At 47.5% G+C, this 27,007-nt stretch overlaps 2 protein-coding genes and 1 non-coding gene across 3 annotated transcripts in view; all 3 read left to right on the plus strand.

The window, feature by feature from the left end:
• The window catches only part of DUSP12 (dual specificity phosphatase 12), a 4,053-nt gene extending 210 nt beyond the window's left edge, over positions 1-3,843 (plus strand). The window contains 7 exon segments of the mRNA XM_014445665.2: positions 14-55; positions 58-193; positions 1,047-1,160; positions 1,242-1,360; positions 1,732-1,828; positions 2,120-2,306; positions 3,224-3,843. Of these exon segments, the coding sequence (XP_014301151.2) occupies positions 14-55; positions 58-193; positions 1,047-1,160; positions 1,242-1,360; positions 1,732-1,828; positions 2,120-2,306; positions 3,224-3,385 (857 nt within the window). The 3' untranslated portion in view covers positions 3,386-3,843.
• LOC111823360 lies at positions 2,502-2,634 on the plus strand. Its single transcript, XR_002826394.1, has one exon. It is a non-coding gene; the product is annotated as a small nucleolar RNA SNORA42/SNORA80 family (small nucleolar RNA).
• Positions 3,844-6,460: 2,617 nt separating the features above from the next.
• ATF6 (activating transcription factor 6) overlaps positions 6,461-27,007 on the plus strand; it is a 120,335-nt gene continuing 99,788 nt past the window's right edge. The window contains exons 1-4 of the mRNA XM_023744597.1: positions 6,461-6,549; positions 7,333-7,625; positions 20,973-21,049; positions 26,459-26,546. Of these exons, the coding sequence (XP_023600365.1) occupies positions 7,574-7,625; positions 20,973-21,049; positions 26,459-26,546 (217 nt within the window). The 5' untranslated portion in view covers positions 6,461-6,549; positions 7,333-7,573. The remainder of the gene's footprint in view (positions 6,550-7,332; positions 7,626-20,972; positions 21,050-26,458; positions 26,547-27,007) is intronic.

A 27,007-nucleotide genomic window follows, 5' to 3' on the forward strand; every position in this document is an offset into this window, starting at 1 on the left:
CGGCCGCTGCGAGAGCGGCGTCACGCAGTGCTGACGGTGGACGCGGAGGAGCCGACCTCCAGGTGGAGGGCCTGCGGAGGCTCTTCGTGCCCGCACTGGACGAGCCCGAGACCGACCTCCTGAGCCACCTGGGCCGCTGCGTGGCCTTCCTGGGCCGGGCCCGCGCCGAGGGCCGCGCGGCGCTGGTGCACTGGTGAGCGGGCGGGCGGAGGGCGGAGGGCGGCCTTGCCCGCATTCCCTCACGGTTTCCATGGGTTCCTTTTGCAGCCTTTTTTTTTTCTTTTAATGTTTTTATTGCTTTTTAGAGAGAGAGGGAGGGAGAGGGAGAGAGAGAGAAACATCGATGAGAATCATCGATGGGCTGCTTCCTGCACGCTCCCCATCGGGGACCGAGCCGCGACCTCCTTGTTCCCGGGTCCAGTCACGGCTGGGCCTTTGCAGCTCCTTTTTTTGGGGGGCGGGGGGCGGGTGCGGGCGGGAGTGAGAGTGCTGGGGGGAGATCGCCAGGTGAACAGACAGCGCCCCGGCGGTACCTGACGCCACGGGGTGCACGGGCAGCGCCGGCTCCCGGAGGAGCTTGTGTTCGGGCGCCGGGGACCTGTGGCTGGTGCAGCGGAGTCGGGGAGAGACGCGTCGATTAGGACCCTCGGACGAGCCTTGCTCAGGGGAAGGAGCAGGCGGTCGCAGAGGCGGAAAGAGTGGAATGGGGATGGTATGTAATAACCACAGTTTAAATTCTTGGCGTCAGAGCAGCAGGCAGTGATAGGAAAGCCGTCTGAGACCAGATCTGGGGCCCTTCATGCCAAGAGCAGAGGAGCCTGGCATTGTTCCGAAGCATAAAATCTTAGATTCCGTGGATCCTATTTGGGTGTGTAAGACGTTCACATGGTTCAGAATTTAAGAAGAATAAGGAAATAAAGGAATAATTATTTTGCACACGGATAGTATTTCAGAAGCAAAGAGTTTGAAGCAGAACTTGACCATTAAGAGGGGCTGAGGTTTTTGTTTGTGTGCTTTTTGTTTTAATTGCTATTTGCTATTTTAAGTCATGCAGGAGTCAGCCGCAGTGTGGCTGTAATGACTGCTTTTCTGATGAAGACTGACCAACTTACCTTTGAAAAAGCCTATGAAAACCTCCAGACTATCAAACCAGAGGCCAAGTGAGTTCTTTGTTAGAGTAATCATTCTGTTTTTGTGATTTTACTTATTTCAAGAAAACTTAACTTTGTTTGTCTTTACAGGATGAATGAGGGTTTTGAGTGGCAACTGAAATTATACCAGCTCATGGGATGCGAAGTCGATACCTGTAGTGCAATTTATAAGCAATATCGTTTGCAAAAGGTTACAGAGAAGTATCCGGGTGAGTAATAATCGCTCGTCTGTACTGGGACCTTTCTAGATGCTATTTACTCTGACACCAAGCACCGCAGGTGTATTATCTCACTTTCCCAGCAACCCCTTGAGACAGGACCTTTATTTCCTTTTGAAACTGTGGTTTAGCAAGAAATACCTTGTTCAGGGTCACATGGATTGTGAGTGGTGGGTCTGGGATTTGAACTCAGGCAGTCTGCCCAGAACCCAAGGGATCTCCTACCACATCCTACCTTTTCAACGCTGGGTGCTTTTTAAAAAAATTTCTGAGGTTAGCACTTGTTGCCTCAATTTGACTTAACTGAATTTTGTCTGAAAATGCAGAGTGTAACCAGTAGATACATTGTCATTGTCATGTAGAGCTGCAGAGCTTACCTCAAGAACTCTTTGCTGTTGACCCAACTGTGGTTTCACAAGGATTGAAAGAGGAGGTTCTCTACAAATGTAGAAAGTGCAGGTAAAATATTTTGTATTTTCTGGAGATTTTATCTTGTCTCAGCAGCTGAAAAGTACTGAAAGTTTCAGTTTATTAAATCTCTGTAGGGAGAATTTGTTTAGTTGAATACTATAGACATTTCAAATTCAAATCTGCTTCCAAGAATGTAAATTCTTAGTAGTAAAGCAATCAAATTACTTGTAGAGACTACTGAAAATTAAAGTAACCCTTTAAGAGATAACTGCACATTTCATCTATTTTTTTTTGTTACTTTGGAAGTCATTAATGCTTTTGTTTGTTTGGAGGCTGCAGGAGGTCTTTATTTCGAAGTTCGAGCATTTTGGATCATAATGAAGGAAGTGGCTCCATAGCCTTTGCCCACAAGAGACGGGCACCATCCCTCGTGCCTGTCACGGGGAGTCGGGCTCAGTGCACATCCTATTTCATTGAACCTGTGCAGTGGATGGAACCCGCCCTGCTGGGAGTGATGGATGGGCAGGTGAGGATACACCTGATTTTCTAGTTTCATTAAATCATCTATCTTTTGTTCCTTGTTGCATTTTAAACCATATTTTATCTAGTGTTTTACTCCATCTTAACTACTTTCTTTCTGAAGATTATATCTTTTTAGTGTAGACAAGAATCTATCAAAAATTAAACAAAAACCAGCTGTTCTAAAATAGTGAACCACTCTGCATGGGTTTGGGTTGATGGCAGGCCCGTCCCCCTGGGTCTCTCATAGGTCCCAGGCCAGAGCAAGCTGTGGTCTCGAACCATTGCCTGGCCTCTGCCCGTAGGCTGCAGGCACTGAAACAGGTTGCACAGTGGAAAAAATAAATAAAATAAAATAAATAAAAAGTGAACCACTTTTGACTGAGAGGTGTTGGTCTAAGTTCTTTTTAGTGCTAAAAATACATTAGAAGAAAATACAGTAGACTTGTTAAGCATTTTTGGACTTACCTATTTTACTAGAGTATTAGTTTGTTTTGTTTTTAAATAGGCAGGAATCTGAGGCCTAACTATAGGCTCTGAATATCAGAAACAGAACATGAGAATCCTAACATGCTTTCCTACCTTTAGCTTTGATTGTTTTGGTTTGAAATCTTAAGTTGCGGACTGATTTAAAAGCCAGCACACATGCCACACCTATGAAACATTCTATTTCATGTCTTAAGCTTCACCTTTTCCCCCTGGTGCTGGAGTTAATCTGTTCCTCCTTGAACCTGCTAGGGTACAACATGCTTCTTATTCTTGACACAGCTATTGTAGGAAATTGCTATCCCATTGCATCCCATCGATTAGATCTGAACTTCTTGAAGGTAGGGCCCAGGTCCTGTTTCTATATTCTTTGTTGCCAAAGATAATTGTTTTGTACAAAAGTGAATGAATGAAGTAGGGAATTTGCTTTTTTTTCAGCTTCTGTGCCCCAAATGCAATGCCAAGTTGGGTTCTTTCAATTGGTATGGTGAACAGTGCTCCTGTGGTAGATGGATAACCCCTGCTTTTCAAATCCACAAGAATAGAGTGGATGAAATGAAAACGCTGCTGGTTCTGGGATCACAAACGAGAAAAATGTGAACTTGTGACATTTGATATCTGAAAAAGAAACTTGCTGGATGGTGCATGCTACTTGCTTCTCATCGTTCACACGGTGTCCTGGTGTTCAGACTGTCGGCGTTTCATTTGAAGTGTGAGAAGATGCACTCAGTTGATGTGCCTTGGACACTGTTTAAGTATTAAGACGACTTCATATGGAAATAAAGACTTTTTTCCTTCTAAATCCTTACCCAAGGATACGTTTTTTTATTGATTTGGGAGAGAGAGAAACATTGATGTGAGAGAGGAACATCAATTGGTTGTCTCCATACGAGCCCTGACTGGGGATCAAACCTGAAACCTGGGTATGTGCTCTGACCGGGAATCAAACCCTTGACCCTTCAGTGCACAGAACAGTGCTCCAACCAATTGAGCCAGGGCTCAAAACCTCTTCGTCATGTAAATTACACTTTATTTGATATTAAAATCTATAACCCAGATACTTCCTCTGTTTCATGTATTTTAAAGAGTTCTGGTTTTGAGAATGTTAGTTATGTGATCTTAAGATCTGGATGAACAAAAGTATGTAAAAAATTAGAAACTATTTAAATAGAGATATTCTTTTATTTCTAGAAATCTCTTTTTAGAGATATTAGTAAATCTACATGTCTGGATTTTTCTTGGAAATGTAGATGGAAAGGCTATGAGGAAAACACTGACTATGGTGTAGTTGTCTGTCACTGTTCAGGAAGCCCAGGTATCTAAAATTTTAGAAAAGTGTGTTTAAGACTCCTTTTTTAAAAAAAATGTTTTTATTGATTTTAGAGAGAGGAAGGGTTAGGGAGAGAAACATCAATTTGGTTGCCTACCACACATGCCAGGGATCAAACCTGCTACCCAGGTACATGCTTTTGGCCAGGAATCCAACATGAAACCCTTCAGGGAGCAGGCTCTGCTCTAACCAATGTACCACACTGGTCAGGGCAATTAGAGCTTTTTAAGATACAAGATTGCAGCCCTAACCAGTTTGGCTCAGTGGATAGAGCGTCGGCCTGCGGACTGAAGGGTCCCAGGTTCGATTCTGGTCAAGGGCATGTACCTTGGTTGCGGGCACATCTCCAGTAGGGGGCGTGCAGGAGGCAGCTGATCGATGTTTCTCTCTCATTGATGTTTCTAACTCTATCCCTCTCCCTTCCTCTGTGTAAAAAATCAATAAAATATATTTAAAAAAAGATACAAGATTGCTGTATAAAAATCAATAATTACTCTACCCCAGTAACTGAATTAAAAAATTGTGTAAATCAAGACTGTAAAACTATTAAAAGGAAATTAAAAAAGATCTTGACCTCAGGAGTGGGAAGGGTTTCTTTAGCAAGATACAGAAAGCAGAGATCACAAACAAAAAGGATGGATAAATGTGACGCCACTGAAATGAAAACTCACAGGATAAAAACCTCATAAACAAAGACAAGTGTTGGCCTAGAACAGTGATGGCGAACCTATGACACGCGTGTCAGAGGTGACACGTGAACTCATTGTTTTGGTTGATTTTTCTTTGTTAAATGGCATTTAAATATATAAATATCAAAAATACAAGTCTGTTTTACTATGGTTGCAAATTTCAAAAAATTTCTATATGTGACACGGCTCCAGAGTTAAGTTAGGGTTTTTCAAAATGCTGACATGCCGAGCTCAAAAGGTTCGCCATCACTGGCCTAGAAGCTCTCTGTAGCATATGCACCAGTGAAATGAACAGTCAGCTGTCGAGGGGTACACATGATTGAGAGAAAGAAAATTGAACAGCAAGTTTTATAAAAGATAGGAATGGGACATTCCCAGGAGAGGAGATAAGGTTTAATAAACACAAAAAAGGATGCCTCATGACTTTGTCAGAAAAATGTAAATTATAGACACCTTTCACAGTGGCAAAGAAGTGTAAAGTGTGACCGTATCTAGTGTTGGTGAGAATGTGGAGCAAAGGGAACCTGTCACTGCTAGCCAGGGAGTAAATTGGTGTAATTTGGCAAATATTAATGCTCCTCTATGACCTAGCATATGTCTTAGACATGCTTGCACATGTAAATAAGGAGACTCACACAAATTGAAACAATTTAAATGTCCATCAGGGAAAGGACAAAACATATATATATATATATATATATATATATATATATATATATATATATATGTGTGTGTGTGTGTGTGTGTGTATTTCTTTTCAAATAAATACTAAAAACAGTTTAAACACATATCAAAAAGTAATGTTGAATGACTTGGAAAGTAGAGTATGATACTTTTATGTATATTAAAAACCCCAAACAACACTAAATGTATGTATCTACAAACATTTAAACATGTAAAATAAATAAAAATGGACTTGAATGAGTCCTATAGTATTCATAATAAACATTGCCTATGTGGATGGAGGGAAAAGTGGAGTTCAACTTCATAATGTTTAATTTCTTAGGAAAAATCTAAAGTGAAAATGGAAAATGTTAATATTTATTTTTGGTGATAAGTACACAAATGCTTGTTTCATAATCATCTGCCCCCCCCCCCTTCTTTTTATTAGTCCTTATCTGAGGGTATTTTCCATTGACTTTTAGGGAGAGTAGGAGAGAGGGACAGACAGACATCTAAGTGAGGGAAACACATCGGTTGGTTGCCGCCTAGGGGAGCCCAGGACAGGGTCCCGCCTGGGGCGGATCCTGCCTTGACGGGAATCAAACCCCGGACCCTTTGGTCCGCAGGCCGACGCTCTAGCCACTGAGCCAAACTGGCCAGGGCTCTGGCCCTTTTAGTAAAAGGTAAAAGTTTTGAAAATGAAAAAATGAAAACTTGATGGAGTTCAGTCATGGTGATTTAAAAAAGTGTATATGGTGGGTATAGAATAGAAAGCTCTTGCCGGTTTTATTTTAGTTTTTATGTCAATTTTTGAATTTGCGGTTGGGTGAGAATAGAGTGTTAGGAACTTCATCCAAGTGAAAGCTGTCATAACCGATGGTGGCAGAAGTGACGTTCCGGGAAAGGGACCTGGCGCCGGTGTTGGGGGGGCGGGGGCCGGGGCTGCGTGCGGGGTGCGGGTGACGAAACCCGCGGTAAGCGCGGCGGCGCGGAGGATGCTGGGACGCGTGGGGCTTGGGAGCCGTGGGAGACGTGTTCTTGGCGTCGCCAGCGCCCTGAGAAGACGCGAGGCGCGAATCCCGGTGAGTCGCCTTCTGGGAACGTCTCCGACGACAGGCTCGGTGCTGGGTCGGTTTCCGTCCTGAAAAGGGTGGGCGTGCCCCCCGTCGTGGAGGCGCGCGGGGACTCGCTCTCCGGTTCTGGGCGCGGGGACTGGCCCGTCCGCCCGTCCGCCCGTCCGCCCGTGTCCCGGAGCGTCCCCCCGCGGCCGGCCCGGGCCCGCGCCGGCGCTCCTTTCCCGCGGGTCTGCGGCCCCGGACGCTGATGGCGAGCGGCCCGGGCACAGCCGGATCGCGCTCTCAGCTCCGGTGCTGCCCGGAGACCTGCTGACGGTGTTCGGGAAACCCGCCAGTTGTTCAGGACGGGCATCACTTTTCCCTTTTGATTTTTAAAAAAATATTTTTATTGATTTTAGAGAGGAGGGGAGAGGGAGAGAGAATCACTGATCGGCTGCCTCCTGCACGCCCCCTACTGGGCATCGACCCGCCACCCGGGCAGGTGCCCCGACCCAAACCAACCCGGGACCCTTCAGTCCGCAGGCCCGCGCTCTATCCACTGGGCCAAACCGGCCAGGGCCCTTTTTGGTTTTTACTTTACAAAATTTCCCATCACAGTGGACAGTCGATATTATTTTGCACTGGCTGCAGGTGCACCGCAGGGCGGTGGCGTGTGAAGTGGTCGCCGGCCCTTCCGGGGCCGATCCGCCGCGGGGCTTGGTTCCTACCGCAGGGGCTTTGCCTCTCGGTCAGCGCCATCGATCCTTTATTTCGCTGACGCCGGTTCGCGTGTCTTTTTCCCTCTTACAGCCGCGGGACAGGAAGCGCGGCCAGCGCGGAGGGGCGCAGTCGGCGTCGCCGCGGTCTGGGACGTCCCTCTCGGGTCCTGCGGGACCTCGCGCAGTGAGGCAGTTTGTCCGCGTTCGGCCACCGTCTCCTCGGCGTGCGCTGCGTCGGTCCGCCCGCTTCCGCCATCCCCGCCCCCGCGTGGGCCACCGAGTCCCAGGGCCCCGAGCGTGTGCCTGGGCGCGCGGGCGGCGTTGCCGGCACGATGGCCTCGCCCTTCAGCCCGGGGCTCCCTCCGCGGCCGGAGGAGGATTGGGGTAAGTGGGGTCCAGAAAGGCCCGGGTGGCTCGGTTTCTTCCCGCCCGCCCGCCCGCCCGCGGCGGTGACAGGTGGGACGGTCTGCCGGACGAGGGCTGCCGACTCCCGAAGGGAATGGCCGTCCGTTGTCACTGTCCCCCTGGGGCGCACCAGGCAGGGACTTTGTGGGGCGGGACGACGTGGTCCAGCGCGGAGGGCAGGAGGCCTCGGTGGAGCGTGGGACCGGGTGGCTGCCGGATTGTGTGTGCGTGTACGTGCGTGTGCCTGTGTACGTGCGTATGTATGTGCCTGTGCGCATGCGTGTGTATGCCTGTACGTGCGTGCACTCATGTGTACCTATGTACATCTGTGTGCCCGTGGTATGTATGTACCTATGTATGTGCACGTGTGTACCTGTGTACGTGTGGGTGGGCTTGTGCGTACCCATGTACACCCGTGTGTACATGTGTGTATGTACCTGTGCCTGTGCGCGCATGTGTATGTACCTAGGTACGTACACTGACTTGTGTGTGCATATGTACACCTGTGTGTATGTGTACATGCATGTGTGTGCCTGTGTACGTGCATGCCTGTGCACTTGTGCATACCTGTGTTCACCCATGTGCATCCATGTACCTGTGTACGTGCGGCGCTTGTGTATGTGTACCTGTGTATGTGTGTGCACATGTATATTTGTCAGTGCATGTATTTGTAAGTGTGTGCACTTGTGTATGTGCACATGCACGTGTCTGTGTGTGTGAAATGTGTGTGCAACAGATGTTCGTCCTGCGGCATCCACTGTTGCTCTGGGCTGATGTCTGTCAGTGTAGCAGAGAAGTAGAGACCCCGGCACCTGCCTTAGGACCCGCTCATCTGGACGGACCCACAAGCCCTGTAGTCCTGACTGTTCTCCAGATACAACTGTAGGTTTCCTTGCTAGGATAGTTCCCTTTGTGGTGGTGGTGGGGTGGGGGGAGAGGAATGTGCTGGGACTGAGGTGGAGAAGTATTGTCATCTCTAGAGGAACCTTATCCCGCCTGGGAGTGGGAGACCTGATGCTAATACAGTACTCTTTTTGGGCTTTAGTGGGAATTGGGATTGTGTAGGTTCTGGAGTGGCCCTGTGCTGAGCCTACACCATTCACCAGCTTTGGAATTTGGGGGGAACCCAAAGCATCTTCATCTTTCCTCTTGGACCATCCTTCTCAGTAGCAGAGTGGCATCTCATTCATTTATTGAACTGAAGTTTCACTTGATTTTCCAAAGGCAGAACTTCTTTTAAATTACGGTTAGAGATTTAGTTCAACCCTTGGGTAAATTTTCTATGAGTTGCTGGAGAAACTTTAGACGAGTGGTTCTCAACCTTCCTAATACCTCGACCCTTTAATACAGTTCCTCATGTTGTGGTGACCCCCAACCATAAAATTATTTTCATTGCTACTTCATAACTGTAATTTTGCTACTGTTTTGAATCGTAATGTAAATATCTGATATGCAGGATGTATTTTCATTGTTACAAATTGAACATAATTAAAGCATAGTGATTAATCATAAAAACAATATGCAATTATATATGTGTTTTCCGATGGTCTTAGGCGACCCCTGAGAAAGGGTCATTAGACCCTGAAAGGGGTCGTGACCCACAGGTTGAGAACCGCTGCTTTAGACCATCTACTCCAAGAGTATTTTCCCAAGCTAAATATAACAGAAATAAGAACAATTGCCATTTATTTAGCATTTTATTGTCAGGTGCCCTGCTGAACTCTTGCATGTATTATCTTTTTTTTTTTAAAAAAATATTTTATTGATTTTTTACAGGGAGGAAGGGAGAGGAATAGAGAGTTAGAAACATCGATGAGAGAGAAACATTGATCAGCTGCCTCCTGCACACCCCCCACTGGGGATGTGCCCACAACCAAGGTACATGCTCTTGACCAGAATCGAACCCGTGACCCTTCAGTCTGCAGGCTGACGCTCTATCCACTGAGCCAAACCAGTGCTGGCTGTATTATCTTTTTTTTTTTTAATGTTTTTATTGATTTCAGAGAGGAAGGGAGAGGGAGAGAGTGATAGAAACATCAGTGATGAGAGAGAATCATGGATCCGCTGCTTCCTGCACTCCCCCCACTGGGGATGAGCCTGCAATCTGGGCGTGGTCACTGACCGGGAATCTAGCTGTGACTTCTTGGTTCATAGCTGGACGCTCAACCAGAGTCACACACACCAGGTGCTTTATCTTATTAAATCCTCCCAACAGTCCAGTGAGCTTGTTATTTTACAAGTGAGTGAACTGAGGTTGAGAGAGAAGGAATGCTCGCTGTTGGCGCTAGAGAGAAGCAGAAGCAGGATCCGAACCAGGTTGGTCTGCCTCCCAAGTCTGTGCTCCAGTCGATGTTCTGTGCTGCTTCCCTGAATTATTTCTACCGACTGGATTCTTACCAAGATCCCCCAGTTATATTAGGTCATTAAGACTGTTTTCTCAGCTGGTAAACGACTAAATTTTCATGCTGTTTCTTAAGCTATAGCTGTGGGTACTTCCTGGGAGCATTGTGTTACATTTTTCTTCTGATACACAGGCTGCACTTTCCTGACTGATCGGCACAGTTGACCCCTGGTCTCCATGTTCTCGTTAAAGAGCATTCAGATCTTGTGGTCGGTCACTGTCCCCCTGAATGTGCCATTCCCAGGCTTTCTTTTCAAGCTGTCAATAGTCCCCTCTTAGTTCACACTTTAATTCCTGATGCCTTAGGTGTTCAGTAAGTAGGATAGATTTTGTGGGCACTAGAGGGAAACGCTTCTGTCTGCTAGCGTTTTTCAGTAGAATATGCATTTTATTTCTGGGAAGTACTTAACTGATTTGATTTTTTTATTATAAGCTGACCAGTTCTATTTAAAGGGTCAGATTATATAATTAGTACTTCTTGTGACCCTAGCAACTGAGTAATTGAAGAGTTGATTAGCTCAGAACAGCTGTGATGGGGAGTGCTCTTCCTACTTTAACTTGAGTGATGAAATTTTAGAGCGAGATTTCGAAAACATTTTCTGTGAAGGTCCAGATAGCAAATACTTTAGGTCATATGGTCTCTCTCGCAGTTCCTGGACTCCAGCATGACAGCTTCACTGTGGACACTGGAATTTGAATTTCACAGTTATTTTTAATGCTTAATCGACTTTATCTTTATACAGTTTTAGATTTACAGAATAAATAAGCAGATAGTAGACTGAGTTCCATATTACACTCCCCAACCCCCATTATCTTGCATTAGTGTAGTACATTTACGGTATTATAATGGATGAGCCAGTAACTAAAGTCCATAGTTTACATTAAGGTTTACTGTGAGTTGTACCTTCTGTGGATTTTGACACATGTGTAATGTCATGTATCCATTATTAGAGTATCATAGAGAACAGTTTCACTGCCCTCAAATACCTGTGCTCCGCTCACCCCCTCCCTTCTTCCTGGGCAACTACTGATCTTTTCACTGCTTCTCTCGTTTCCAGAATGTCTTACAGTTGGGAGGGGGGAGAAGAGGGAGGAGATGGAGAGAGAGGAGTGAGAGTGAGAGGTGAGGTGTAGGGGGAGAGGGAAAGGGAGAGGAAGATCTCTTATAAGGCCACAGTCCTATCAGTTAGAGCCTCCCCCTTAGGGCCTCATTTAACCTAGCTGCCCCCTAAAGACCACCCTGTTTCTGATGTAGTCACATTGGGGGTTAGTACTTCAATGTATAGATTTTGGTGGCACATAATACACAGTTTGTTTATCCATTTCCCTGTTGAAGGACATCTTGGTTGTTTTAAAATACTATTGACAATTATATATAAAGCTGCTATAAATATTCACGTGCAGGTTTTGTGTGGAGGTAAGGTTTTAGATCATTTGGGTGAATACCAGCAGCACGATTGCTGGGTCAATGGTAAGAGTATGATTAGTTTTGTAAGAAATTTCCAAACTGTCTTAGAAGTGGCTGCACCATTTGCATTCTCATCAGAAATGAGTGAGAGTCCTGTTGTTTCACGTCCTTGCCAGCATTGGGTGTTGTCAATGCTTTGGATTTTAGCCATTCACATAAGTGTGTCATGGTATCTCATTGCAGCTTTAATCTGCCTTTCTCTGATGAGAGGTGATATGGAGCATTTTGTCATGTGCTTATGAAGTCATCCATGTGTCTCCCCTCTCCTCCTCCTGCCCTCTCTCCCTGCCCCTCCCTTGCATTTGTGTAAATACCACTTCACACAGATCCCCTAATTGTAAAATTTTACCGCATTTGCCCCATTTCTCTCTTGAGGGATGTGTTGACCCATTACTCCTAAACACTGCAGTTTATACTCCCTCTCCCCCAACAGGGATACTCCTGTATTCCAACCATACACTCCTTCCCGCCAGGACATAAACATTGGTACAGTATTGCTGTCCAGGGCACAGCCACCATTCAGATTTGGCCATCTGTCTTAATAGTGGCTTTCTCCTTTCTTGACTGGGGTTCTCTCTGTAAACATGCATTGCTTTCACTTGCCTGGACTGGTTCCTTAGTCTTTTCCTGTCTCTTGTGGCCTTGACAGTCTTAAAGAGTACAGTCTTTTATTCTATCAGGTGACCCTCACCCTGGGTCTCTCCACTGTCTCCTCGTGATCAGAGTCAGGCGTGTGTCATGGTGGGCTGCTAGGACACAACACTGCTCTTCTCAGTGCGTTGCATCTGGAGGCATACGCCGTGGGCCTGTCCCGCGTTGACGGTCACCTTGACGGTATAGTCAGGTTGGTATCTGCCAGGTTTCTCCACTGTCAAGTCACTGTTTGGGGGAGACAAGCTGCCATGATGCCAATATCCTATTCCTTAGTAAGCCTGCACCCTGGTCTCCATTGCTAACTGCAGCCTCCACCAGCTCCTCCTGTAATACCGAAGGGGTCATCTCTGTCATTGTCGCCATTTATAATCGATGTTGTACTGTGAGGTGAGCCTCCGTTATGTGCGTGTGTGTCAATATGGACTCACTGATTCCTGCTTGATTCAGTGGGTTGTGATCACTCTCATTTTACTTTGATGCCAGATTTTCCCAGATTTGACCAGTGGGAGTCCATTCATACCAGCTCTTTTATTCTTTTGACATCCTCATCATTCTCTGAGAATTTCCTTATTTTCTGTCACAACATTTCCAGCCTCATCTTGTACTTTCCCTGCTTCAACCATGGAATGAGCCATTTCTTCAAGGAACTCCTTAGTGGACTCCCATTGAGTGGATGATGGTATTGAGTTCAAGGTCTGAGCACAGTGTTTTCATGTCATTGCTGTCAGGGCCTTGCAGTGAAAGGTAGTCCTTTTCTGAGAGCTTTCATTATTACTACCTACAAATGCTTGCATATGTGTTATTTGGTGTAAGGTTGGTGAACTGTTCCTGTTATTGGTCCAGTTAGTAATAGATAGGCAGTATAATTCCTATGTGTTGAAGTGAGGAGACCAGAGAGAGCAGTCTCAGTGGCATGGTAATGGGAGTACAAAGGGCAAAACTCTTCAAAGTTCTTGAAGTTCGAGATCAAGCATGTCAGACTCAAAGGCTAGCACGGGCCAAATAAACAAGGTGTAAGTGTATATGGGCTGCAAAAAAACAAAAGCTTCCATTTTCATAGAAACATAGGTTTATTTCTATAGAGACATGCTGAACACAAAGGGCTGAAATAAGTGAGTCATCGTTAACATAAAATAATAGGACATTTTAATAAAAATTAATATTTTTTCTTGAACATTAACTTACCAGACACTGAATAATTGCACAAATTAGTAAGCATAACGCAAATAAACCTTTTTTCCTTGTTCTCTGAAAGCGAAATATTTCCCGTTGCGCACACAAACAAGTCAGTACAAGATTAATGTCGTGGCAATCAGCTGCTAAAATATTCACTGCTAGTATTAGTGGAGAGAAATGGTGTGCCTAGGCATGTAAGGGAAATGAAAGCAACATGATTTTAGTAATCAGTCATTAGTGAACGTTGTAGTTCGTTATTAATAACTAGTGGCCCGTTGCACGAATTTGTGCACATTGAAAGGAAATTAATTAAAAGAAATATTTTAATATTGCTATTCGCCTTTTCTCTATAATAGAAGTGTCAACCAAATTCACGATCGACAATGATAGATTGAAACACACATGTGGGATTGGCGCCAGCGAGAACTTTATATGTATCGTGCATGCACGAGTCAACTTAGCCTTTTATATATCCTACTAGAGGCCCAGTGCATGAAATTCATGGGGGGGGTGGTGTCCCTCAGCCTGGCCTGCAGCCTCTCTCACAATCCAGGACTCCTCGGGGGATGTCTGACTGCCAGTTTAGGCCCACTAACTGGCAGTCGGACATCTCTCTCGCAATCCAGGACCGCTGGCTCCTAACCGCTCGCCTGCCTGCCTGCCTGCCTGATCACCCCTAACCACTCTACCTGCCTGCCTCATTGCCCCTAACCACTTGCCTGCCTGCCTGATCACCCCTAACCACTCGCCTGCCTGCCTGATTGCCCCTAACTGCTTACCTGCCTTCCTGATTGCCCCTAACTGCTTCTGCCTCGGCCCCTGCCGCCACGGCTTCATCCAGAAGGACGTCCGGAATGACGTCTGGAAGGTCGTTCTGCTGTCTGGTCTAATTAGCTCTTTATTATAGATATAATAAAGAGCTAATATGCTAATTAGACCGAACAGCAGAATGACTGTCCGGAAGACCTTCCGGACGAAGCCAGGGCTGCGAGGGCTGAGGCAGCCGGGGCTGGGAGGGCCAAGGCAGCCGGGGCTGCAAGGGTTGAGCCCCTTGCATGAATTTTGTGCATTGGGCCTCTAGTATTGAATAAATTTGCTTAATTAGACCTGCTTTCTGATTTAGCTAAACTTTTTCCAGCCCAGTGAAGCACCCCAACTTCTCTTTCAGGTAATTGTCAGCAACACAGCAGTAAATATTAACACCAAGCAGATGATTATTATAGATCACTCAGGGAGAACAAAGGGTAAAATATTTTTTTTTTAAAGATTTTTTTAAAAATATATTTTATTGATTTTTTACAGAGAGAAAGGGAGAGGAATAGAGAGTTAGAAACATCGATGAGAGAGAAACATCGACCAGCTGCCTCCTGCACATCTCCTACTGGGGATGTGCCCGCAACCAACGTACATGCCCTTGACCGGAATCGAACCCGGGACCTTTCAGTCCGCAGGCCGACGCTCTATCCACTGAGCCAAACCGGTTTCGGCAAGGGTAAAATATTTAATTGCAGCAGTGTTTGACTATACCAGGTGTACCGGTTAATAAGGTGGATTTTTTCAGTAGATGGAGTTACACATATGCTGATATATATGCTATTTAATATGTATGCTATTTTGTTGTATTGACAGCAAGCTTCAAAACTTCATATGTCAAATTTTCTGAAGGTGTTAACATCATAGATATTTTTATGCTTAAAAATGTCGAATTTCATGCCAAAAAAAGCACTTGCAGGAAGTTTTACTTCATTACTTTAATTTGAAGAAAAGTGCTGCTGAAAGTTATTGTATACTTCGGGAAGCTTATGGTGAATATGCTCCATCTCAAGATACTTGTGAACACTGGTTTAAACGCTTTAAAAATGATGATTTCGATGTGAAAGATAAAGAACGTCGGTCAACCAAAAAAGTTTGAAGACCAACAATTATAAGCATTATTGGATGAAGATGCATGTCAAACTCAAAAACAACTTGCAGAAAGATTAAATGTTGCTCAGCAAACAATTTCCGATCGTTTACAAGCAATGGGAAAGATTTTAAAGGAAGGAAAATGGGTGCCACTTTAACTGAATGAAAGACAAATGGAAAACTGAAAAGTCATCAGTAAAATGTTGCTTCAACAGGACGAAAGAAAGTCTTTTTTGCATCGAATTGTGACTGAGGATGAAAAGTGGATTTATTTTGAGAATCCCCAACGCACAAAATCACGGGTTGATCCAGGTCAACCATCAACATCAACTGCAAGGCCAAATTGCTTCACAAAGAAGACACTGCTCTGCGTTTGGTGGGATCAGAAAGGTGTGGTGTATTATGAGCTTCTAAAACCAGGTGAAACCCTTAATACTGATCGCTACTGACAACAAATAATCAATTTGAACCAAGCTTTGATAATAAAATGACCAGAATGGGCCAGAAGACACGGCAAAGTAATTTTGCTTCATGGTGACACACCATCACACACTTCAAAACCAGTTAAAGACACGTTAAAAGATCTTGCCTGGGAAGTATGAACCCACTCGCCATATTCACCAGACCTTGCTCCTTCAGATTACCACTTGTTCTGATTGATGGCACACGTGCTTTCTGAGCAGCACTTCAAAACGTACGAAGAAGTGGAAAATTGGGTCTCTGAATGGTTTGCCTCAAAACAAGAAAAGTTCAATTGGGACGGTATCCACAAATTACCTGAAAGATGGAGGAAATGTGTAGCTAGCAATGGACTTTACTTTGGATAAAGCACTTTTGATGTTTCTCTTGAAATTACCATGTTTTCTTTGATTACAAAATCGGCATTATTAATTGGTACACCTTTTATTCTGCACAGTGAGAAAACCTGAAGTCATTTTCAAGGTCCACCATTTTTTACTTCTTTTCAGTTGCGTCATGTTTCTAAGCTTTCTAAATCTCTGTTTTCCGGCTAATGAAAAGAAAATAGGATTCCACCGAGTGTCCTATCTACCTACTCCAGGACTTCTGTGAGGATCAAATGAGATGAGGCACGGGGAAATGCTTCACAGACATTTGTGTGTAAAATGTTTCCACCTGGCTATAAAGCAAGTTGGGTTCCTGGGTTGAAGAAACTTCAAGGAGGCTAGTCGCTAGGGAGAGGAAGCCAGGTGTTGCTACATGACGTCATTATCCAGTGCCCAAAGCCACTGTTTCCAGGCTGGGCTGGGCTGTGGGCCGCATTTTGTGTCATAGGGTCTTGGCAGTGTTGGCTGCGATTTGGTGGGCTGTTGCTCCGGGCTTGTGTCCCACTTGGGGGAAGCCGAGTGTTGTGGGTGCCAGGTCCACGGTGCCATTTCTCTGTAAATGGCTAATGTGCGTCATGGCAGCTCCTGCATTGAGTGTCTGCCCCCTGGTGGTCAGTGCACATCATAGCGACTGGTCAGACGGTTGAACACTTAGCATATTACCTTTTATATATATAGATTATGTATAACATGATATTGTAAAAATTAAGTTATGAAATTTTTATTAAAACGTTTCTTACATACCGTTATATTGGTTGGGCCACAGAAATATTTGTTGGGAGCGCATGCGGCCGATGGGCTGTGAGTTTGACCTGCTTGTTCTAGACCAGCGGTTCTCAACCTGTGGGTCACAACCATCAGAAAACACATATAGCATATCAGATATTTACATTACGATTCATAACAGTAGCAAAATTACAGTTATGAAGTAGCAACGAAAATAATTTTATGGTTGGGGGTCACCACAACATGAGGAACTGTATTAAAGGGTCGCGGCATTAGGAAGGTTGAGAACCACTGAGATGTTAGGGAGAATAGACGCATTGTATGGTATTCAGCATCTTGACTTTTCTCTACAGAAAATTTAACCTAGTTTATTGAAGAATATTTTCTGTGGCCACAAATTTCTTGGTTTATAACGAAATCTTATTAGGAACTTGGAATATAGTTAGATTTGGTGAAATAAACTTAATGGTTTAGATCAGCGGTCACCAACCGGTAGTCCGTGGACCACTGGTGGTCCGCGAGGTGTGAAAGGTTGATGACCGCTGGTTTAGATGAGTGAGTTCTTTACTGTTTAGATAGGAAATTGGTTGTCTCTTAACTTCTGGCGTGGCTGGCGGACACCCAGTGCATGTGCTGTCCCCATTCTCTCCTGTCCTCAGGCTGAGCATCCACATCCCTCTTCATGCTGACCCCATAGGGGCCTCCGAATTGGGATTAGTGACGCTCCAGAAAGTCATTACGAACTAGTCCAACGTGATGTGACATGAAACCTGTTTTTAAATCCCTGATGTAATATTGAGTTCACAAGATAAAAATTACATGGACAACAGCACAAATTAGAAACCAGCTTTGAATTGGTTGTCATTCACACTGCTGGAGTTTATCAATAATTAGAGGCCTGGTGCACAAAATTCTGCACTGGGGGGGAGCAGTTTTTTCTCAGCCCGGCCTGCACCCTCTTGCAGTCCGGGACCCCTCGCTTCTTACCGCCTGCCTGTAGTGGAGGCAGGAGAGGCTCCCGCCACCACCGCTGTGCTCACCAGCCATGAGCCCGGCTTCTGGCTGAGTGGTGCTCCACGGTGGGCACGCACTGACCACCAGGGGGCAGCTCCTGCATTGAACATCTGCCCCATGGTAGTCAGTGTGCATCATAGCGACTGGTTTTTCTGCCGTTCGGTCGATTTGCATATTGGGGTTTGATTATATAGGACTAGAGACCTGGTGCACGAAATTCGTGCATGGGGGGGTGTCCCTCAGCCTGGCCTGTGCCCTCTCACAATCTGGGACCCCTCAGGTAGGGTCCCGAGGCCTGGCTGGCGATCAAGGCCTATCGGGGCTTTCCTTCCCCCAGGTGCCTGCAGCTGGCCCTGGCCCCGCTGCTGCCACTGCTTGCCATCTGTGTGGCGCTGCCTCCCCCCCACCTGCCACTGGTTGCCTCCCTCTGCAGGCGACAGGCATGGGGTGCAATTGCTTGGCTGGCCTGGGCCTCCCTCTGTGGGGCGATCGATTGTGGGGCCCCCAGATTGATTGTCCTGCAGAGGAGGCCCCGCCCACCTGCTGCAGCGTCGCCAGCCGGGTGGCCTGGGTCTCTCTCTGTGGCTGCCAGCTGGGTGGCCTGAGCCTCCCTCTTTGGGGCAATTGATCACGGAGCCCCCGCATCGATCGCCCTGCAGAGAGTGGCCTGGACTTGCCTCTGCGGGGTGATCGTGGGGCAATGGCGGGGGCCTCCCCGACTAATCGCATCGCACCCACCTTGGCTGGCCTGGTGCCAGTGTGTGTCATAGCATGGTTGTCTGGAAGGTTGTCCGGAAGGTCGTCGGATGGTCATTCTGCTGTTTGGTCATTTGGTCAATTGGCATATTATGCTTTTATTATTATAGATAGTAATTGGTGATAATATCCTATCGAATAATAGATAAACATGGTAATTGACCGTACCTTTGCTACACCTCCCATTGGCTAATCAGCGCGCCATGCAAATTAACTGCCAACAAAGATGGCGGCTAATTTGCATACTGCAGGCAGGGCGGGACAGCGCAGCCGCCAGCGCGAGAGCTGCCATCCAGGCCCCCGTGTGTGACCCCAGAAGCCACCATCCCCGGCCGCAGGCTGGCCCCGGAAGCCTCCCAGAAGCCAGTGATCGGGGCGAGATGGGGGTCGATGCCTCTGGCTGAGGCGTCAGGCCTGGGCGAAGGCAGAGCCGGCAATTGGAGGGGCCTGGGGGTCCCCTGCCCAGGCCTGACGCCTGGGCCAGAGGCATCAGGTGTGGGTGGGGGGTAGAGCCGGTGATTGGGGGGAGATGGGGGTCCCCTGCCCAGGCCTGAAGCCTGGGCCAGAGGCGTCAGGCCTGGGCGGGGGGCAGAGCCGGCAATTGGAGGGGTCTGGGGGTCCTCTGCCCAGGCCTGACGCCTCTCGCCCAGGGGGCCGAGCCGGCGATCAGAGGGAGATGGGGGTCAGGCCTGGGCCGGGTCGGGAGGGGGGCGGGCAAGCCGGTGATTGGTGTGAACTACAGAGGAAACACCTTTTCTGACCGCTCATTGGCTAAGCTCCCTGTATGCCACTGGTAATATTCTTAGTAACTTGGGTAATAAGAATCCAAAAAGGTGATCTAGGATTTTTCACCACACTCCTGGCGAAAAAAACAAAGGTCTGCTCCTGGAGGGCTAAGAAATGTCATATCCTGCCCTAGCCAGTTTGGCTCAGTGGATAATGCCTTGGCCTGCCGATGGCAGGGTCTGGGTTCAATTCTGACCCAGGGCATGTACCTAGGTTGCAGGCTCCTCCCTGGCCAGGGCCCAGGTCAGGGCTCATGCAGGAGGCAACCAATCAAAGTGTTCCTCTCACTTTGATGTTTCTCTCTGTCTTTCCCTTTCTCCTTCACATTCTCTAAAAATCAATGGAAACATATCCTCAGGTGAGGATAAAAAAAAATAATAAAGAAATTATTATTATATGAAAGACACATCTTGAAAATGCCTAAAGAAAGTTGTCATTTTTTCTTGGTGAAGAGACTGGAGTCCGTGTTGATGAAAAAACCTTGCTGGCTGCGGTGACTGGCAGTGGCTGCAGCAGCGGGGTGATGGGGCTGGTGCCTTCCCCTGATCAGCCCGGTCACCTCCCACAAAGGGAGGCCAGACTGCGTCTTAGGCCTGCTCCCCAAGGGGAGCAGGGAGCGGGCCTAAGCCTTCACTAGGACATCCTCTGAGGGCTCCCAGTATGTGAGAGGGGGCAGGCTGGGCTGAGGGCACAAATGAACTTGCGAGAGAGGAATGGGGACCAGCCAGGCACAAATGAGCTCACGAGAGAGGGATGGGGACCAGCCAGGCTGCGGCCCGGGAGAGGGACAAGCTGCCCACCCCGTGGTCCTGGGTGCCAGCGGCTGGGGCTGCAGCCTGGGAGAGGGACAAGCCACACGCCCTGTGGTCCTGGGCGCCAGCGGCTGCAGCCTGGGTGAAGCTGCCTGCCCATGGTCCCTTGCGGCTGCGGCCGGCCCGGGTGAAGTCGACCCAGGTCCTGGGTGCCTGCGGCCGGCCAGAGGGAGGGAAGCCTGGGTCCTGGGTGCCTGCGACCTGTTGGAGGAGGGAATCCTGGGTCCCAGGTGCGGAGCGAGGCAGAGGCGGTTAGGGGTGATCAGGCCAGCAGGGGAGCAGTTAGGGGCGATCAGGCTGGTAGGGGAGCAGTTAGGGGTGATCAGGTAGGCAGGCATAGGTGGTTAGGGGTGATCAGGCAGGCAGAGGGGTTAGGGGCAATCAGGCAGGCAGGCAGAGGGGTTAGGGGCGATCAGGCCAGCAGGGGAGCAGTTAGGGGTGATCAGGCCAGCAGGCAGAGGTGGTTAGGGGCGATCAGGCAGGCAGGTAGAGGGGTTAGGGGCGATCAGGCAGGCAGGCAGGCGAGCGGTTAGGAGCCAGTGGTCCCGGATTGCAAGAGGCAGTCGGACATCCCCTGAGGGGTCCTGGATTGGAGAGGGTGCAGTGCAGGCTGAGGGACCCCCCCCACCCGCATATGAATTTCATGCACTGGGCCTCTAGTTACCAATAATAATAATGCCAGCTCCATCAGCCTAAGCCTGAGAGATCTGGCATAGGGATACAGTGGTTATCCATGGGTCAGAACATGGAATTGACAGTTCATCTCTGTTCTTTTCTTCTAAGATTCTGCTTTGTTTGCTGAACTTGGCTATTTCACAGACACCGAGGACCTGCACTTGGGTGTAGCAAATGAAGCTCCGGTAAGTACCCACGAGAGGAGAAGCAGTGAAGGGTGTGAGATTTCAGTTCTTCCCTAATTATTGCAAGAAGGTTTCAGGATAACAGGTTTAGACTAGTTAAGTTTAAATAGCACTAAGTATGATAGTAGCCATTTTGTAGTCAGTATATATAGGGTTGTAGAAATTACATTGGTCTTGGTGTGAGAAGACTTGTATTCTAATTCCACATTTGGCTCAGGGGTGGGTGACCTTAGAAAAGTCCCTTCGCTGCCTGCTTCTTGGTTTCTATAGGTAACTTGATGCACCAGGGAGATGGTGATGGAGCCACAGACCCAGTCAATAGAACTTACTTTTTGAAGGTTATGTATCTGTAGTGTAGAATGCTCGGACACCTGGCTGTGTCCTTACTTTTTGCCTTTGAGTGGGTGGAAATCTATGTAAAAGCTATTGTAGTACTTTGAGTCCTCAAAAATACCTTAGATTTTCTTTCCTGGATTTGAACATTTGTGTTAGCACGCTGGCCGAGAGAACTTTTGTCTTTAGTGGATGTGGTGCTGTTTCAGTTGGGAAGTAATTCACATGAACAGAGTGGTTTTATGTACACATCAATTGGGTTGGATATTTATCACTTATTTTTTAAGCCCTTATTAACCTGAGTATAAAAACATGTATTGCTTGCTCAGTGGGTTTCTCAGACATTTCTCAAAGAACTAGAGGCCCGGTGCACGAATTCGTGCACTGGTGGGGTCCAGTGGGTCCGCCCCAATGGGGGTTGATTGGGGGCAGGGCTGGCCGGGGCGAGGGCCGTGGTTGTTCCTGTTGTTCCAGTTGTTCTGCCATTCAGTCACTGGGCTTTTAATGTATAGGATTAGTCAGCTCAGACAGCCATAACAAAACATCATAAAATTGTGTGGCTTAAACAACAGAAATGTATTTTTCTCACAGTTCGGGAGGCTGGATTTGGGGTCAGGGTACCAGCATAGCATCGTCCCATACACCAGAAAGTGGTGGATTGATTGCCAGTCAGGGCACATGCCCAGGTTGCAGACTCAATACCCAGTCCAGTGAGTGTAGGAAACAACAGAACAATGTTTCTCTCTCCCTTCTTCTCTCTGAGATCAATTAAAATGAATGATAAATAAATAATGTTCTATAAGTATGGTTTTAACAGGAAAGACATTAATGATCTATGAAGTGAAAAACTCGTTATAACACATATATACAGCATGACCCCATTTAAAAAAATATTTATTGATTTTAGAGGAAGGGAGAGGGAGAGATAGATAGAAACATCAGTGATGAGAAAGAATCATTGATTAGCTGCCTCCCCCCCACCCCCCGCGCCCAAGGATTGAGCCCGAAACTTGACTCAGAATCATATTGTGACCTCCTGGTTCATAGATCAATGCTCAACCACTGAGCCCCACCAGCCGGGCCCCATTTTTATCAATACCAGGCACATGAGGTACATTAGCAAGATCTCACTCCTAGACGAAAGTCTGAAATTGCCCAAATTCCTTTGCAGCTAGGTGTCTGGATATGAATTCGTTTCTGCCGAATGGATGGGCTTACACAATATTTTGAAGGCAGAAGTGGGGCAGAGGCATCTTCCCGCAGTTTGCTGCTGTGATCATGTTTGCAGAGATGTGGAGGTTTTCTGCAGCGGAATCCAGGCTGTGCACAGGCAGTTGTGGCAGAGGCAGTGCCAGTGACCTGTTTTGTGGGAGCTGGAGGGCACTTGTGGGGGCAGCAGTTTCCTGATCCCTGGGTCACAGCTGTGCCAGAGTGTCCTAGAATTCAGTTGTGGCTGAAGGGGCAGATCCTCCCGCTGGCCAGGGAGTCTTCCCTGGGGGGCCAGCCTAATACCCACTCCTCCAGCTTTCCGATGATTTCCCAAGCACCAGTCCCCTGTGCTAAATTCTTTCCTGCCTAAAATAGCAAAGATCTAAAAACATTTTGGATCCTCTACTTTCAATGAAAACAATGCTGCATAGGGTCAGGTCTGAGAAGTGGGTGAGGTGTTGCGGAAGGCTCCCTTCTTTGAGTCTCAGCTTCCTCTTCTGTAGAACGGAGACCAAAGATTATCTGTTCATAGTTACTGAAGACCATGGCAGCTGTGTTTCCTGAAGATGGCCACAACATTTCCCATCCCTCCTGTGGCCTTGCCACTTTCCACCACGTCCTCTCTCTTGAAGTGGGGCTGACCACTGACGCACTGGTAGGCAGTACACTGGTTGCCCACAGAATTCCAAGGCCAAGGCCCAAAAGGCGTGGGGGCTGCAGCCTTGCCCACTCTGCCAGGGTTTCCAGCTCCGGCCTTGCCCACACCGCTCGGGGCTCTGGCTGGTGCGGGGCCTTGCCCTCCTGGCTCACTTCCCCTCTGGTTGGCGGTTGGCGGCCCAGTGCTTTGCTGCACACCATGGCCCCCCTGCTGGTGCTGCTGGGCCCAGCAGGGCGGGTAAGAGCCCAGGTTGGGCCTTGCACCTCCTGGCTCCTGTGTGCTGCTGCGCCCTGCACCCTGCGGCCCCTATTCTTGCCGCTGCTCCGACCGGACGCCTGGGTGCTGTGCGTGGCCCACAGGGACTGCTGTGGCCACCAGGAAAGCCTCCCCACCCCATCCCTGACTCTGGCACCCTGATCCCGGGTGCCCTGATCCCAGGGAGGCAGCGGCTGCGCCTGCGCCTGCACCTGTAGCCTGGCCCGGGAGAGGGACAAGCCGCCCGCCCACCAAAGGAAAGCTTTGCCCGCACAGCTGCCCAAGACTGAGCACCGCCAAGGTCCCCGGACTCCAAATTTCTGCCAGCCAAGGTGGTTGGCTGGCTGGCCCCGCCCTGACCAAGGTGTGGGGGGTGATCCGGCCCGGATCAGGCTGGTTGGCTGCCGCATTGCGTGTCATAGCCACTGGTCGTTCTGGCCGTCCTGGTCATTCGCTGCAATGGTCGCTGGGTTTTTGTATATATAGGTAGTTTAGCAGTTTTACTATGAAGAAGAGAGTAAAAACACTTGATATATTTTATAATCTGCATGGGATTTTAATGGTTTATATTACTTTTGTGAGACACTTAGAATGTGGTCTGTTGATTAAATTAACTTAATATTGGCTGGTTGCCTAAGCAACTGATATTCTTTTACAACCTCTGCTGCCTAAAACTATCAAGAAACAGTATACTAAATTGGAAAGATCCAGAGAAATATGGTCCTGACTTTATAATTCACATTCCTACCTCACACAAGTCCTTCAGTTCCTTAGCTTTTCGAGTATTACATGGAGGATTGGAGTGATGGCTTCTGAGGGCCCTTTCTAGCTGTAAATTGTGTCTCGACGCTCAGCCACTGAGCCACACCGGCCAGGCTGTGCCATCTTCTTGCACATGGTAGTGGGGTTTCACAGGGGAAGCCATCACAGAGCCAGAGGACATAAGTGCCAATACGTAACCCTGTATGTAAAATGTGCTGTTAAGTTTCCAACCAGATACTGTCCTTATGCTGTGAAAGGACAGCCTTTTGGCTGGAGACAGAGAGTCTGAGGCAGGGCCTGCATGTCAGCGAGCGCTGTCTCGGCTCAGGCCAGCCTCGCTGCTCGGGTGGCAGGCTCGGGAAGTGTGGGGAGCTTTGGTGCTACAAGTACAGGGCTGCCTAATTTTTTGATGTGTGGATTCAAATAAGAGAAAAAAGCAAAGGAGGTTGATTTAAAAAGTGGTTCTTTCATGACCTAAGTAGTGTTTTCTTCTCATGTGAACTTGTACAGTATTTACTCACTGATAGGCAGTGTGATAAGAGAGCAGTTTTCCTTCTCCCTCTGTTACATTCTCAGTAAAAATAAACCACATGGGAGACATTTTGAAATGTTATTCTAGAAATTATTCCCAAACTAGAGGGCTGGTGCACGAGATTTGTACACTGGGGGGAGGGGGAGCCCCTCAGCCCGGCCTGCGCCCTTTCACAGTCCGGGACCCCTGGGGATGTCTGCCTACCATCTTAGAGGGATTGGGCCTAAGCTGGCAGTCAGACATCCCTCTCGCAGTCCAGGGCTCTCACAGTTCAGGACCCCACTCCTTACCACCTGCCTGCAGTGGAGGCGGGAGAGGCTCTCGCCAACGCCGCTGTGCTTACCAGCTGTGAGCCCGGCTTCTGGCTGAGCAGCACTCCCCCTGTGGGAGTGCACTGACGGCCAGGGGGCAGCTCCTGCATTGAGCGCCTACCCCCTGGTGGTCAGTGCGCATCATAGCAACCGGTCGTTCTGCCGTTCGGTTGATTTGCATATTACACTTTTATTATATAGGATGATTGATGCCCTAGCTTTTTGGCTCAGTGGATAGAGTGTTGGCCTGTGGACTAAAGGGTTCTGGGTTCGATTCCTGGTCAGGGCACATGCCCAGGTTTGTGGGCTTGATCCCCAGTAGGGGGTGTGCAGGAGGCAGGTGATCAATGATTCTCTCTCATCATTGATGTTTCTCTTCCTTCCTCTCTGAAATCAATCAATCAATCAACAAATGATTGTTAATAATTACTAGGTTAATCTTTATTTTTTGCTTGAGGCTTACTTTCTCTCTAATTGCTGTTTTATTGTCTGTCACACTGAGTTACTATTGACGGCCTTTTGACCTGATTGCACTGTTTGTGTATTAATTTCACTCTGTTCTTGCCTCCTCGCCCCAGACACTGTAAATAGCAGTGGCACTACTTTGGCCTCCAGCTCACAGGAGGGCTCTGAAATCATGGGGCAGACCCATTCCTATATGTGGTCTGGGTGGGGATCCAGATGGCCCGAGTGTGCTCATCTGTAAGGAAACATTATAATCTGAATGAAAAGAGACTGAGAGTCCCTTTCAGAGGTTTGTGACCCTGACCGAAAAACTAGGTTCTACCTTCTAGGGTTAAAAAAATTTAGAAATTTGAAAAGTGCAGGGCAGTCCAAAAAAGAAGAAAGTGGCCTGTCCTCCTGTGGGCCCTTCCTTCTTGCATCACCACTTTATTTTGGTAAATTTGAAGGTTCAGGCAGAGCCCTATGATTCCTGCTGGTCTTTCGCATGTCTGTGTTCTTTCACTGTGTATAGAGATGGTGTTGTAGGTAGGCGTTGGCTTTTAGTCGTTTTCCTTAATGGCAACAGGAAAACTTATTTTATTTTGCTGAATCTCTCTTATGACAGAGACATATTTTGTGACTCTTGTAATGGTCTGTTCCCACTAAAAAGAATGGGGCCTGGGGGTCTTCCCCAGCTGTTACTGCTGTGCTTCGGTAACTGCATTGGTTTCTCTGGTCTCTCCATGGTGAGGGTTCAAGGTGAACCAATCAACAGAAAATTATTTTTACTAAGTTTGGTGATAGCAGTGATTTTACTTATGGCAAATTGCAGCGATAGTTTGATTTCTAGATGTATATGTTTTATTTTTCTAATATCTTTTGCTAATATCTTTTGAAACTTACAGGAAAACAGTTTTGATAACCTTGATTTTGATTTGGATTTGATGGCGTGGGAGACAGGCATTTGGGACATCAACAACCAGTTCTGCACAGGTAATGATGTATATCATTGGTAAAAACTTCAAATGGATTCATTTTATTTTGTAGTTTGGTAATAGTCAAAATGAGGTGGGGATATTGGGCTACCTTGGTGGGTTAAAAAATTCCAGGGACTGTGTATCCTACTCCTTGTATGGCTGTGCATACATAAAATTCTTGCTATTAACGTAGATCATAATTTCATAGTTACGTTTCAGTCACATACACAAGTAAAGAATTCATATCAGAAATACTGATTTTGACATATATAATCCTATATAATAAAAGGCTAATATGCAAATTGTCCCCTTGGGAGTTTGACCGCTTGCTATGACATGCACTGACCACTAGGGGGCAGCACAGAATAAAGGAAGACCCTGGCTGGCAGCCAGGGGAAGGAAGGCCCCGATCAGCCCTGATTGCTGGCCCGGCCTAGGGACCCTACCTGTGCATGAATTTCATGCACCAGGCCTCTA

Source organism: Myotis lucifugus, unplaced genomic scaffold, assembly GCF_000147115.1.
Source record: "Myotis lucifugus unplaced genomic scaffold, Myoluc2.0 scaffold_478, whole genome shotgun sequence".
NCBI lineage: Eukaryota > Metazoa > Chordata > Mammalia > Chiroptera > Vespertilionidae > Myotis > Myotis lucifugus.